Raw genomic sequence first — 14785 nt, 5'->3', positions numbered from 1 at the left:
CCATCATTAGATGTGATGTGCTGTCAGGGGTCTTGTGTAGCTGATTCAGCCGTGGGCCAGCTGCACCACAGTCCTTTGAGGTGTCAGATACCTGCCTGCAGCCTTCAGCCCTTCTGCTGAACGTTGTGCCTCTGCACGATGAGCGTTTATATGAAGTCTATAAAAAGTTTTACTTTCCTAGAAATCATAGGGATGTTTCTCCCAGCAGCTTATCACATTAGAAATTAGAGAAAAGGAAGACTTGAAGTGGTTGTTCTGAAATCTGAGCAGACACATAGAGCTCAATGCAACGAGTCCAGAGAAATGAAAGTGAGACGAGAGGAGCAAAACGAAAGTGTCAAGAGTGTTTCTTTGGAGACTGTTGGGAGCTCTCCCCTGGGTGGAGAGAAAAAAACAAAACAGACAGGATTTTCAGAAATCAACATGCTGTAGGCTTCACGGGAAAATGTGCCCGAGCACTCATAGTGAACTTGTTTCACATCCACTCAAGAGTCTGTTTATCAGAAGTGCATCCTTATGGTTCATTCACTGCCAGAAAAAAAAAGAAAAAAGAAATATTGATCTGATTCATCTCTTTATGACTAGAGCGTATCAACTGCATTTCCATCATTGAGCATGTGGATTGTAATGTATTTCTCTGTTACTGGCAACGTTTTGGTGGAGCTGGGTGGGGAAACAGAAGTGTTGGTTGGGTGAACAGATAAGAAACTGATCTGACTGTAAACATGACCAGTTAATACTTCAGGAGAATCACAAGAGTACAAGTGTGACATTGTTGAATTTGTTGGTTGTGCTGTTTACAAATGTTGTGGATGTTCTGGCACTGGGGACAGAGGCTGTGAAACTGCTATTCATTCTCACTATCACTGCCGCCGGCCTTGGTATTTCATTTTTTTTTATTTGGTATGTTTTTTAAACCATCTGTAACCTGTTATGCATTTTCTTATGTTTTTATGCTTCTGCATACTGGTTTTACTTATTGACTCGATTATGCTCAGAGTGTTCTGCTTTCATAGTTTGTAGTTTTCATCCTTAACTTTCAATTTCGTCTCTGCTTTATCTAATGAGAACCAAATTTCATTCATGTACTTGTACGAAACGATAATAAAGTCTCCTTAATCCTTAATTCTTGAAAGCAGAGATGCATTGATCCACTCTTTTGAGTTCTGATCTGATACACACCTCCCGATAACCAACGCTGATTTCAATGACCAAGTAGGGGTTGTTGTTATTTCTTTGTTTTTTGTTTGTTTTTTCATTCAATGTTTGCAATAAAAGCGCGAAGAATGTACCGGTGGAAAAAAATGAAGATCTGTATTATATGCTTATATACTAATAATGGTTCATTTGAATGAGATAAATCAAGTTGGGCTATTTCAGCAGTAAAAACTTAAAGCAGTGGGAGTTGATTTCTTTGATCTGTGCTGTCATTCAGATATCTGTGGATTATACACCGATATTAAATCCCATCAGTCCCATCTTGAAAGGGGCTTTGGACTGAACAGTCTTTTGTGTAAATTTGAATTTCCAATGAAGAAGATCCTGACGTAGGATCAGATGTTGACGCATCGCTTTCGATGGTTCTTTGGAAAGATAAACAGGACATTTTCCAGTCTTCTGTGACTCTTTTGTTTTTGCTTATGCAAATTATCATAGTGAAATATCTAAGTCACCAGTGGAAATACATTCTCCTTTTCATTTTTCTATAGTTGGATTAATAATATATCAGCTTCAGAAAACTTTTGAAAATTGCATGAAACCGAATTAAACTGTTGTGAAAATTTGCACTTGTGTTTTTGGAGCAGTGCTGCAGTGTCTCTGCAGTATCCTGCAGCCTCATCCTGCTTCCAGTACAACTCTTTCTGCTTGACAATCACTGCTCCAACAGTCCACCCCAAGGACCGCAAAAGCTGCTGCTTGTTTATCACTTTAGCCTGCAACCTCTTATTTATATCTAGTGTGCGTATACAGTACAGATGACATGCAAACAACTGATGAAAAAAATATAAAATGATTTAGACAAGGTTTTACTCAAGGACGAGCTGACATCCAGCCTGCAGCTCAGCTCGTCACACTTTTGTCCTTTTACATGCATGCCTGCAAAACTGACGTGGCAATCTCTGTAAGGGGGAAAACAAACACTGAAAGCATGCAATGGCAATCTTCATTAGGTAAAATGTGTGCAGCTCTGTGATGCAGTGAAGTTTGGTTATCAACAGACAACGTGAGCTGTAGTGACTCTGCAGTTTGTGCCTGCAGATGAACTCTGCCTGGTAACAGAAGCTGCAGGACACAATGGAGACAGGTGGAGATTATTAATGTCTCTGTTTATTTACTGGATTAGGAAATATATCTTGATGCATGGTGTTGATACTGAGCTCTTCCTGTGCTGATGCTCTGTATCATTAATTAATGCTGTGAAATAGTGACATTATTGTGAAAATGGTAAACAAACCTGGGGAGTCTTAGTGATGTTATAAACAGCTTATGCAGTAGGTTGGCTTATTCATTTACTCATTGACAGAAAATCAATCTGTAATATTTTCATCACTAATAAATCTGTGTTTAGACATGCCTCAAGCAGTGATTAGGGGTCGGCTCTTAAATTGGAAAAACACAGGTCTGTGTGTTTGCTTCAAGTGAGAAGGGGATGCTTTTCCGTATTTTTGGACTTAACCAAAAGTGTTGCAACTATGAATTCTTGCCTTAGACGTCCTTGTAAGCTAAAAAAAAAAAGGAAATGAATGAGGTGTTGTACTTGTATGCATGTTTTTGTGCTCCCAAAAGTTTTGAGTTATTTTAAATAGCTTTCAAGCAGGTTTAATACACAAGTTTTTGAATTAGACTACATGTGGTGTCAGTGGGGTTCGGTTTCAAACCCTCTATGGGTTAGAAAGGCATTTTTAACCTAAAACAATGGCACAAAAGAGGATCTGCTCATCCGTCAGTTTGACCATTTATTAAAAAGCCAGAAGTTCCAATGGTGGTGTCGTTATCATAAACACAAGAAGGTTCTCTAATTCTGTTCCCACAACGGTTTGCATTTGGTTTGAGTAAGAGGAATGGAGAGAACAGTTAACTTGTTACACTACAAGAAGTTTTCTTTTTTAAGAAAAGAAGAAACAGGCATTAAGGAACTGGTGGGGAGAGGGAGTGGGTTTCTCCTGTCATCACAGCAACGGATAAGTTAACACATCCCACATCTCAACTGCATCTTCATCTTCAAAAATGCTTTCAAGTTACAAACCTAAAAGTGTTATTTCTTGCTTTTCTACCTGAAAATGATGCAAACTTATATAAAATGAATATGATGCTAAAACAGCCCTTTTTTCCCTGAGAAAAGGGCATAAACATAACAGAAATATGAACATGTTCCTCAAAGTGAGCATAGAAACACCTAACTCTCACATTTACTCCTGCGGGCAAGGTCAAATGACCAGTTCTGGACTGTGGGAGGAAGCCGGAGACCCTGGAGAAAACCCACGCAAGCACAAGGCGAGCATGTAAACTCAACACAGAAATAACCCGCGGCACTCAAACCAGCAACCCTCTCACTGTGAGCCAGCAGTCCTCACCACCGAGGCATCGTGCCGTCCTAAATGATGAGCAACACCTGTTACTACATAGCGACTGTTGTCATGGTGACCTATGGTTGAAAAACTGAAGTGGAACATCACCTCCATCATTTCCTGTCTTCCTGCTCCAGGAAAGATGTGGAGCCGATAGCCGTCTAAAGAATGACACAGTGCAAGATAAACCTATTCATTCAAATACAAAAAATAAATAAAATTTGAATAAAGAATATTACTATTCTATACTATAACTATTATCAGAAAAAATAAAATTATTTTAATGGAAAATAAATATAATGTAATATTTTATTGTTTTTCTAAACAACGTACCGGTAATAAAATGTTGTCTTATGACAGCCATTTAAATAGAAACTAGAAATAGAAATTAAAGAGAAAATAGAAATGTCTCTGTGGTGGAAGTTCTGCTATTAACAACCCAAAACAGATGAATGGTTGGATGAAGCTGAAGAGGACTGCTTGTCACATTACACAAAGGTGTGGCCTTAGTGTGGTGGGTAGACTCAGTTCCCCTCCAAACAGAAGGCCGCCAGATAAATCCACAACCCTGTCACGTGTCAAAGCATCGTTGGGAAGACCCCGGATCCCACACTCGCTGAATTTCCCCCAGCTACTCACAGTCCTGGTCCCAAGCCTGGATAAATGATGAGGGTTGTGTCCGGGAGGGTATCCGACATAAAAAACCTAGGAATGCAACAATTTGCTATGATGACCCCTAAGAATGGGGGGGGAAATAGAAAGAAAAACAAAAGACACCATAATATTTTTGTGTAAGAGTCCAAATGTTTGGCCTTTGCTGTGATCTATGTCATAAGCATATTGTCTCCTTTCTGTGTCACAGTCGGTCGAGTAACTTGTACCTGTTAAATGTACAGAAGTGAAAGCATGAAGCAGCTCTGTAGCAGGACTGGTGGTGGAAGCTAAGGACTGAAGTCGATACTGTACCAATAACATGTACATCCCAAACTAGTGAACTATTTACTCTGAATACTTCACTTGACTTTCATTTTGCAGGACATATGTGCTCATAGTGATGCACTGTAGCTCAGGTCAAGCAGCCGCTGTGTTGGTCCAGTTCCTGCAAACAGAGTCATCATATTTTATAATCTGAAAGACCATAAAACCTAGCTAAAAAAAACTAATACCAACTGACAGCAGTGTATCAGTAAGTATGTTTCTTCATCAAATTTTTATGGATAGTGACAGCATATTATTTGTGACCGTAACAACATCTGTGATTGAGGTCACATTTAACTACATGTGACAAAGAGAAGCTGTTGTCTCACTTCACCTTGTCTCATCTCCTGGAAAGTAGAGCGCTTCCGTTTTTTTGTGAAGAGGCTGGTCTAGTCTATCTACCTGGAAGGAAGGGTTTAGCACAGGGGTATTCAACTAGATTCGGCCGGGGGCCACATCTGCAAAAGGACTGTATGGAGAGGGCCGCACAATTTGAAAATTTGGGGGTTTTCAAAATGTATTTTGCACTCAAAGACGAAGACTTATGTAAATATAATACATTTGTATTATACATTTGAATATATCTAGTTTACATATGAATTATGTATTAATTGTCTCCAGATTTAGTCATTGTGAATGTTAAATATAATATTCAGATAAAGAAATATTATTTTAAATGCAAGTTCATTTTGAAACGATGCATTGTGCAAACTTAATGAAATTGATATTGACCTACTTTTAATAAAACATGCCATAATGACAAAGCACCACTTTCCACCAAGATTTCCTTATTTGAATATTATATTAAGCATTGAGCACAAGCATTTCAGTCCATAGTAGCCAGTTTGATGTTATAAATAAGCAACCAAAATATTAACCATAAGCTCCTTATGACACAAAAAAAAAAAAAAAAAAAAAAAAAAAAATTTTTAATCAAACACCCCCTTTTTTGAAATATGACCAGGGGCTACATAAAAGCTCCTGACGGGCCGCATGTGGCCCGCGGGCCGCCAATTGAATATCCCTGGTTTAGCAGATGAGACCGCTGGAAATTTTGATTTGTGTTGTCAAAACCTTTTAACCGATTGAGTGAAGTGCAGGACATTGCCTGGCGCCGTCACTCCAGGTGAAGTCCTTGGAAATCTTTAAACAGAAGTAGCCATGAGGGGTGCAGGGCAGCCTTGGGCGAGGTCTGTGTCGTCACAGGGCCAGGTCTGCTCTCAGAGAATAGGAAGTGGCCGATAAAGAAGTGTGACGCCCCCCAGCCCTCGCACACTCCCACCCACCCTCCCTTAATGCAGCTGCACCGAGAGAGGAAGTAGAGGAAGGGAGAGACGAAGCACAGAGAGACAGTGACACTGATGCCTCTGACAGCCTGGCTGTGCAAGCTGAACATCAGAGCTGCTGACATGAGTCTGTCTTCAAACTGTCTAAACAAGACCTTCACTCCCACTGGTGACATGTCAGCAAAGAGTCGGCACGCAGGGAAGTGGCTCCACCGCACGCTGTAAGTGATGGACTTATATTAACTGAGTTTTTAGTTTGGTGAATAAGCCTAAAATAGCGAAGGTGAATTTTAACTTATAAGAAAGCAACAAACTTGGCTTTTGACTGTTTGAGGTGATGACTAAACTTTGTGATCTTCAGCTTCAGCTTTTGCTTCCATTTGGCTGCAGTTAGATATTGTGCTTTTAAGTGATCAGCTGATGCCGTTCTGCTGATGAAATGAGCAGGGGGGCAAAGTGAAATTGTGTTGATGACTTGATTCATTTGGACATTTTCTCAGTGATTGGATAAAACAAATCAAACCAAAAGATTATCCTTCAGGGTTACTTTGAAAAGCAGAAAATCGTGTCGAGTCACATACCACCGTGAATCACATCAGTGAATGACTTGAACCGTGGACTCTGCTGATCGGCTGTGTTTTTGGTGATCGCTCAGGTGGTTCAGTCCAGCTGTGTTTCACATCCTCTGTTTCTTTCCATCAGAAACTCGTAAACTGACTTATTTATAATTGAGAGCTGAATTAGCAGTGTTTAAAATAGACACACCTACTTCAGATTCTGTATTGTGAATAGTGCACATTATGTCGGGGGGGGGCGGGGTGTAATAACTGAAATATACTCATTTCTCTTTAGGTTACGTCCTATTTCCCCAAATGCAAAGCACACAGGTCCATCGTGTTGATCACACTTCTTCATCTCGGGATGGAAAAAAAAAAAACAAACAACATTGTACCATAGAGGTACTATTGTCAAAGTTTTTTGCATCAGTGAGTGTATCTGTGGGAATGAAACTTCCTCCAGCAGAACCAGAAAAGACACTAGCTCGTCTCATCTAGTATGTGGTTGGCCAAGGCAGTATTTATTTGGACATGATCAAGTTGTGTGCATGGAGCTTCAGATTCTAAATATAAAATCTTTCCAAAACATTTTGTGAAGTTGAAACCCAGAATTGAGACCCTGAGCTGCAGCCACAATATAAAAAAGAATCCTGTCATGGTCACAAAACGTTTCCCATCACTCTAAAATTAAACTTCACTGCAGCGTGGTGTTAAACTGTTTTTATAAGATTTTTATAGTATTTACACATGAAAGACTTGAGAGAATTTTTTCAAACTACTTTTCTGTAATTACTGCTATTTTATATTGACCTTTTTTGCGTGTACTTTATTTCCTTAGCTCCTTTCAAATCGGCAGCACCCCGTGTTACGCACAGATCTAGCGTGTGCCACTTTTACATTGACGTACGCCGTCACAGAGTGGTGGATTTAGGACCCAAATTCAGGAGAGACGCAGAGGCAGGAATTAAGAAAAAAATTGATTTAGTACTAAAAACAAACCAAAAGCACAGCTGGCAGGATCTACAAAAGAGCTTACCACACGCAAAAACCAAAAACCCTGACAGGACACAAGGAGGGTGGAAACAGTACGGACCAGCCGGGAACAAGGGAAAGACAAGATAAACACCGAAGGCTTGATGAGACACAGGTGCAAACAATCAGGGCAGATGATAACAAGGGAAGTCAAGACAAAACCTAAACACAAGGACACAGGGTTTCAAAATAAAACAGGAACTAAATACCAAAACTGTGACCAAAGTGGCGTGTCAAGTTGCCCCGCGAATAACTCTCCTCCGAGGGTGGTCTTACCCGCAGGACGGATCTAAAGTAAACAGAACTAACCCGGGGTGGCGGGTCATGGCAGGGGTTTGTTGATCACGTAACCTGAGTACAACACACCAGGGAAGTTTTTATTTGTTTATTGTTCATTTATAAAATAAGGAAACAGCTGATGAGAGTAACACCAGCAGCAGGAGGTCACAGGTAGGATCTATATTTGCAAGATGAGTAACTGGGGAGACGAGGGGATCCGGGAGCTGCTCAGCCGAGGAGCCGAGGACGTCGTAGACCGGCGTATGTTCAGAGCCACGAAGGATGGTCCATTGTTTGAACAAGTGGCCACAAATATGACAAACTGAGGCTTCACAAGAAGCAAATCCCGGCCAAAAAAAACAGTCAACCTGATGTTCTTCCATCCTCATTTTGAAAATTACACCTTTCTGACAATTCAATTCATTTCAATTCAATTTTATTCATATAGCGTCTATTACAACAGAAGTTGTCTCTAGGCGCTTTCCAGAGACCCAGAACATGACCCCCGAGCAAATATTACATAAACATAACATAAACAATGGCAGGTAAAAATCTTGCCGATGTAGGGACAATAAGTCCTTCTACACACCCACACAGGTTACGTTGTGTTTCAAATAACATGCTTTTATATTGCCAACACACATCAAACAGTCAAAACAAACATTTCCTGTGAAATGTACTTATGAAATTTTAATTAGGTTTGCCCAACTGTGCACACAAACTCACCTTTTTGGGGTTTATGATTAATATTTATATTTCTCACTGTAACCTTGACAGCCATCCTAACTGTTTCAACTTTTATTCAAAGGAATAGTCCGGTTCATTCTTTGATTTCCTGGGGGTGGTACCAAGAGACTCTGAAGAAACTGCCTCTGGGTACAGCTGGTAGGCACACAACCAGTCAGAGAAATGAAATATGTGTTATGAGCAGAGCCACAGCCAGACTGGTATCAACAAAAGACCCCAAGAATGGCAGGCAGTAAAAAAAAAAAAAAAAACTTGTCGATTCAGCGTTTTATTAGCCATTCTGCAGTTGTCTTGGTTGTTTTGTTGATAGTTGCCGTCGGACTGTCTTGTGTGAGTCATCACATAAACCCCTCCCCCCTCTCTGTTGTGATTGGTTCGGTATGTTTTCTACCAATGAAAATGTCTGTGAATGGGAGGGACACCAGATCCATTTTGCCCAACGGAGAACTTTTGAGAAGTGAGATAGTATGGCTTGCCAAGCTTTTATAACTTCTTTTTGTATATATTTACTCGTCAGCTACTTTACTGCCTCAAGCAAGATGCTTTTTGATTTGAATGTGGTTTGTCTGTAGAACACCAAACTGTCAGCAGTCAAATCCTGTGACTGCAAGTCCATCATTAAGTACTTTCATACATGTGATGTTCATGCTTTCGTAGGTTGTTGAAAGTTATGCTTAAAAAAAAAGAAGAACTTTTATTATCTTTTTGACTCCTCATTTTGGTGTCCCAGAGTTCATAGTAACCGATAACACCGCAGAGGGGAGAAAAGAGTCCTCCTATCCGTTATAACGTAATCGCTTTCTCTCAGCTCTGACCTTTGGCTCTCACTGTACTTTAATCACACTTTTAAAATTACATTTTGTGCCAAAGCTGGTAGAGTCCAGACCTAAACCCTGAATGTGATTTTTTATTTTTTTTTAAAGGAGATTAAAGCCCTCCCATTGTCCCGTCGCAATCATGGCTGACCTCGATCATTAAGCAGAATTATGCAGTCGTCATGTGGATTCACCTTTAGGGTGTAGTTTGAAAACAAGCCTCGGTTTTAGTATAGTTATCTGACATGTTGAGGTATGCAGGTTCAGTCCCTGAACTAGAGATTATTCAAAAAAGTGAGGCCGATTCAAGTGGCCCAAAGCCAAAGATTGCAGACTTGTCATAAGAAGCCAGTATGTCTCTGTTGAGAAGAAAATAACTGCTTAAAGACACCAGATGAAGTTTCTGGTGTGGTTTGTAACAATAAAGCAGAGCCACCGCCACAGAGCTGGTTTATTAAATCCTGCTGCAACAGCTAGTACAAGCTGTAACATTTGCATTTCTTCACTTTTTATGTTATTTCTGTTATATAAGTGTGCTTAGTCTCTTTCCATAGGCTACATGTCTTTGTGATCTCAGAAAACAATTTAACTTTATTCTTTTACAACGGCATAAACACAAAACTACGACGGAGTATTAGGGCCAAACTAAGACAAAAAAAAAATTGGAAATTACGAGAATAAAGTCATAATATAATGAGAATAAAGTCGTAAAATTACGAGAATAAAGTCGTAATGTTGTGAGAATAAAGTAATAGAATAAAGTCGTAATATTATGAGAATAAAATCGTAATATTACGAGAATAAAGTCGTAATATTACGAGAATAAAGTCGTAATGTTGCGAGAATAAAGTCGTAATAGAATAAAGTCGTAACATTATGAGAATAAAGTCGTAATATTACGAGAATAAAGTCGTAAAATTCAGAGAATAAAGTTGTGACATTACGAGAATAAAGTCGTAATGAATAAAGTGGTAATTTATGAGAATAAAGTCATAATATTATGAAAATAAAGTGGTAATTTATGAGAACTATAACAGGAAGAGCAGTCTTCTCCCTGTGTTAAAATGAAGAATATTGAGCATCTTGTGAAGTTATATTTATATATTTATAATATATTACAACTTTATTCTCGTAATATTACGACTTTATTCTCGTAATATTATGACTTTATTCTCATAATTTACGACTTTATTCTCATTACATTATGACTTTATTCTCGTAATTTCCTTTTTTTGTTTTTTTGTTTGGCCCTAATACTCCGTCGTACAAAACAGACCACAGCTAAAGTAAAAATCCTTATCTTGGTAATGATACGATGTCTTTATCCTGTTATTGCCTCTTGTCTGTGTTTAAGCCTGGACCTGGAAAACAGACTAAATGAGACCTGCTAATGAATGAGAGCAATTGAATAACGCTCATCCTGGTTCCCAGAGCTCCCTGAAACCTTTCATCATTTCCCCTCTCTGGAACAAGTGAGAAGGCTCCAGACTGACCGTGGTGACATTCAGCCAGTCAGAGCGGCTTAACAGTCACAAAGGAAAGTGCAGCCATGCACCTCATTCACTGACAGTCTGCTGAGGCTCCTGTTTGCTGGCTGAATAGACCACGGGGCCTCAGAAAAAGATCCTGTCTCCCACAGTTGCAAGCATTCGTCCAGCAGAGTTGAGGCCGTAAAGGATGTAGCTATTTTCTGCTTTTCAGAGCTCAGAGCCGGTGTTTTCTGTGCTGCTTTTAAGAGAACATTCTGATTATGTGTTAGTGTAAATGCTGCTGAGCTGGCGGTTGATAAGGTTTGGGCCTCAGACTGAAACCGGATCGACTGTGGGATTTTCCTGGGTGAGGTTGAAGTCACCCAATAAAGAGAGACTGAGTTTTAGCGAGAGGAGATGAGGTAATGCAGACCTTTTTCTTTTTTTCAGTTTTATTTTTTTGGGAGGGTGACATCATCGTTGTGGCATTCTTTGTTGCCATGGAGAAGGATGAGGGGGAAGCTTGTGGGCTGTGATAAATGAGGGACATAAAGAGGGGGTGCATGGGAATGAGATGATTGTGTCTGTGCTGGTTGTGTTTCTGCGTAAAGGCTTAGTAAATCAAATCAATTTAGTTTGGGCAAAGAAGGAATAGGCAGATAAATTCTGCACCTGTCTCATAGGTGAATTATGGGACCAAGGTTTAATCATCCCCCTTTAATTTCCTTGAAAAACATCAGGAGTGGAAATTTGGCTCAGGACCAGGATTCTTAGTCTATTTTTGTCTCCTTTGTTAGGGAAGACAGGGGTCTCCCCCCAGTCTGCCATTTCCTGAGCTCAACTTTCACTCATCTGTGTGTGTGTGAGTGTGTGTGTGTGTGTGTGACCAGCCCTTCGGTCCACAGCCTTGAGTCTTTCCCTGAGGTTTTCTATTTTTTCTCTGTTTGTCAGCGATGATTGCAGCTTAGCCTGCGACCACAGTGACAACAGCTGAACGCTCTGCCCGTTTCACATTTGTCTTTGCCACCAGCGACACCACTGTTGGATATTTACTATTCTTAAATGAAGGGCACGCAGATCTGTGTATTGGCTTATTGATCAGAGGCACTCAACATAATTCTGCTGTCCTTGCAGAGAAATAGAAGATGGATGTTCTCTTGAGCTTGAGGTAGATGATGGAAGACTTAATAATTAATGAGAAGACGCGTGTCTGGTTGTTATTCTCATTTGTCTCTGTGTGGTCTTGTGATGGACCGGCAGCCCGTTCAGGACGTAACCCGCCTCTGTGTGATGACAGCTGGGTTTAGGCTCCAGCAACCCCATGACCTTGAAAAGGATGAAGCGAATGTAAAAAAAGGGGTGGATGGATCTGTCATCTTCACATTTATCATTTAGTCATGACACTTCACCACACCTCTACCAGGACACACAGTCTGTTTCCTTTAGATCCCTCCTGCTTCCTGTAGCTGCCTCAGCCTCAACGTCATTTAATGACCTGTGGTTAAATGAACACACCCCCACCCACGCACATGCAGCATTTCTCTGGTCAACAGTGACCAGAAGGTGATGGTCAGGGTTGGTGTGAGGGAGTCAGACTGCGATCTTGTTTGGTTTTATTTTTTTCAATAAGCAGCAGCGTAACATCAGACGGTTAACTGTCTTCATGCAATATTCAGCTTTGTTGAGATTAGCAACAACTGAAGATTAACCGTACCCCTGAAAAAAAGGGTGTGAGTACATTTCAAGGAATAATAATAAAAATGCCTAAAATTTATTAGATGGAGTCCTCAAAGCTTGATTTAAGGCAAATGGACTTCCGTTTCTTGGATCTTGCAACCAGAAGGCATCATTAGGTCAAACACAATAAAACACAAATGCAACAAAAGAAAAAAAGAAAAAGGATTGCCATGACCTGGATTAGTCTAGACTACAGTTTTTAGTTGCAGCTCTTTCTGTGTGAATATTTGCTGCTTTTCTTTGTGTTATTTTGTAATTTTAAAGCATTTTTGCAAAACAAGACACTCCACAATGCAACCTTTTTTTGTTTATTAAACAACAAAATACATGCTGTTTTTTATGCAGGTAAAGCCACTAAGAAGTTTCCCTACTTATACTTTCCCATTGATGATAAACTTTTTTTTCTTTTAAGTTTTGTCCCATTCAAAATCATAAATGTATTAGAAAACAAAAAATGACTCGAGCATCGTTTAACTTTCAGATGAAATTGGCAGGAAACATTTCATTTTTAGTGTCCACCTGCTGAATATCGTTAGTTTCAGCCCCGGTTCAAATCTTTCTTAGTGTCATAAACACTGGAAAACGATTATTGAACGGCTTTATGGGTCAATTCAGCTCAACCAACAGACTGCTTAAATAATGGAAACATTTATTAGGCTTGACAAATAAGCAATTCACTGTGTCCATATCTGTCATGTTAAAGTGTTATTATGGGGGTCTGTTTGGCTTTAACATCATTGATTTTGAGGAGCTGTTAAATCCCTGCTGACTAATGACTGTTTTTATCACAGAGTAATTCTTTTCTGTCGTGAGGGATCGCACTGTGAGCAGTCACTGGCGTTTTTGTTTTATAATGAACAGAAACAAGGAATGGATGATTGTTTTTTTTTCTATTGATCAATACTATGAGTAGTGTGCTAAAAGTGTAACTTATTTTTATGTATCAGTTCTATAAGATGAATGGTTGCTTGTGTACAGCTGACGTCACCAGGTCAGTATTTTTACATCTTTGTCTTCCATCGTTGCTGCCTGAGTCTGTCGGAGGATTTTCCCTCACTCAGTCATTCAGAGTCGTACAAGCCGGCAAGAACAAGCTAATCATGTTAGGTATTGACCTAGGTCACGCTGTCGGCATGATAAATATGTAAAGAGTCATCGAAGGCATATTACATCCTGAAACTGTCCAGTGAGATCATCCCAGTTGAAATAATGATTATAAATAACAGCAGACTGATAAAAACCCCACAGGAAAATCATCAAACATGCAGTTTCACGGTATGCCTTTATTGTTTTCTCTTAATGCTATCATAGGGATTAAAAATACACTTTTCAGGTTGACTTTGAAAACTAAACTGCTATATTCTAAAAGCTTGTTTTCAAATCAATATGACATGTCCAGAGACAGCTGGCAGATGACTACCCACCGAGCACAGCACGTCCAAGGACAAGCAAATGAAACCGTCATTTAGACCACAGCATAGTTGTCTTTTGCTGGGAGGGTAGAGAGCGTCATCAAAATGATGTCTGCTCGATCACACACGTTCTCAACTCAATAAAATGGTGGAATATGAAATTGTCTAAAACCTTGTGATTTTTGTTCGTTACCGCCAGCTGCTTTCAGACAGGTGACATAAGAGCTTGATCATTGTTATTTGATTGTGACAGACCTAAGCACACCAAGATCATCATCAACACCAGTTGAATTTAGTCTTATAATTTAGTTGACTTTAACCACCATAGCTGCACTTCATTGAAGAACCTGGTATTTTCCTTGTTTTCTTTCCTAGCATGTTATTCATGTCAACACCCACTAAGCGTTACCTCTGATTTGGAAACCAGACCAAAGAATATATACCTTGCCTGATTTCAGACGCTGTGAGTAAATGTGTCAGCTTTGAGCAGAAACGAAATTGGTGTATAGTCAGATAGAGGATGATGAGAAATCCCGGACAAGGCAGCCTCCTTTTGACCTGGAAAACAATTTTTTTTTAATCTCTCAGACACTTTCAGCTAATTCCATACGGGATCTTTTTCAGAAGAGGGGAGACAGATGCAGATTTAGGAACTCCTCCCTCAGCTGCAGCTTCTCTGTTACTGGTTGTTTCAGTTCATCTGTTGTTTTGTTTGTTTTTGGGGGGCGGGGGTTCTTTCTGTGTTATTTATGTCTAGACTCAATCTGTGCATTTCTCTGTCTCAGATAGTTTTCCTGTAACCCAGTCCATTGTATTGACTATATTATTGCCTGTATTGTATTGATTTAAACCCTCCTCTTTCTCTTGGGCTGTTTTCTTGGGAAAGAATATTGCATGGTTTAGA

At 39.7% G+C, this 14785-nt stretch overlaps 1 protein-coding gene across 3 annotated transcripts in view; it reads left to right on the top strand.

Annotated features, from left to right (window-relative positions):
* The window catches only part of limk1a (LIM domain kinase 1a), a 63447-nt gene that overhangs the window by 8299 nt on the left and 40363 nt on the right, over positions 1-14785 (top strand). Inside the window, exon 1 of one of the 3 annotated variants that reach the window (XM_061719323.1) lies at positions 5925-6054. The exons of 1 other annotated variant lie outside the window; for it this stretch is intronic. In XM_061719323.1, coding sequence (XP_061575307.1) covers positions 5957-6054 — 98 coding nt within the window. In that variant the 5' untranslated portion in view covers positions 5925-5956. Of the gene's footprint in view, positions 1-5924; positions 6055-10930; positions 11155-14785 lie in introns of those variants that run through there. One more of the 3 variants, XM_061719324.1, reaches the window with a different exon arrangement.

This window comes from Cololabis saira, chromosome 4, assembly GCF_033807715.1.
Source record: "Cololabis saira isolate AMF1-May2022 chromosome 4, fColSai1.1, whole genome shotgun sequence".
NCBI lineage: Eukaryota > Metazoa > Chordata > Actinopteri > Beloniformes > Belonidae > Cololabis > Cololabis saira.
The sequence above is the reverse complement of the archived record's forward strand: the minus strand, read 5'-3'. Positions and strand labels throughout refer to the sequence as shown.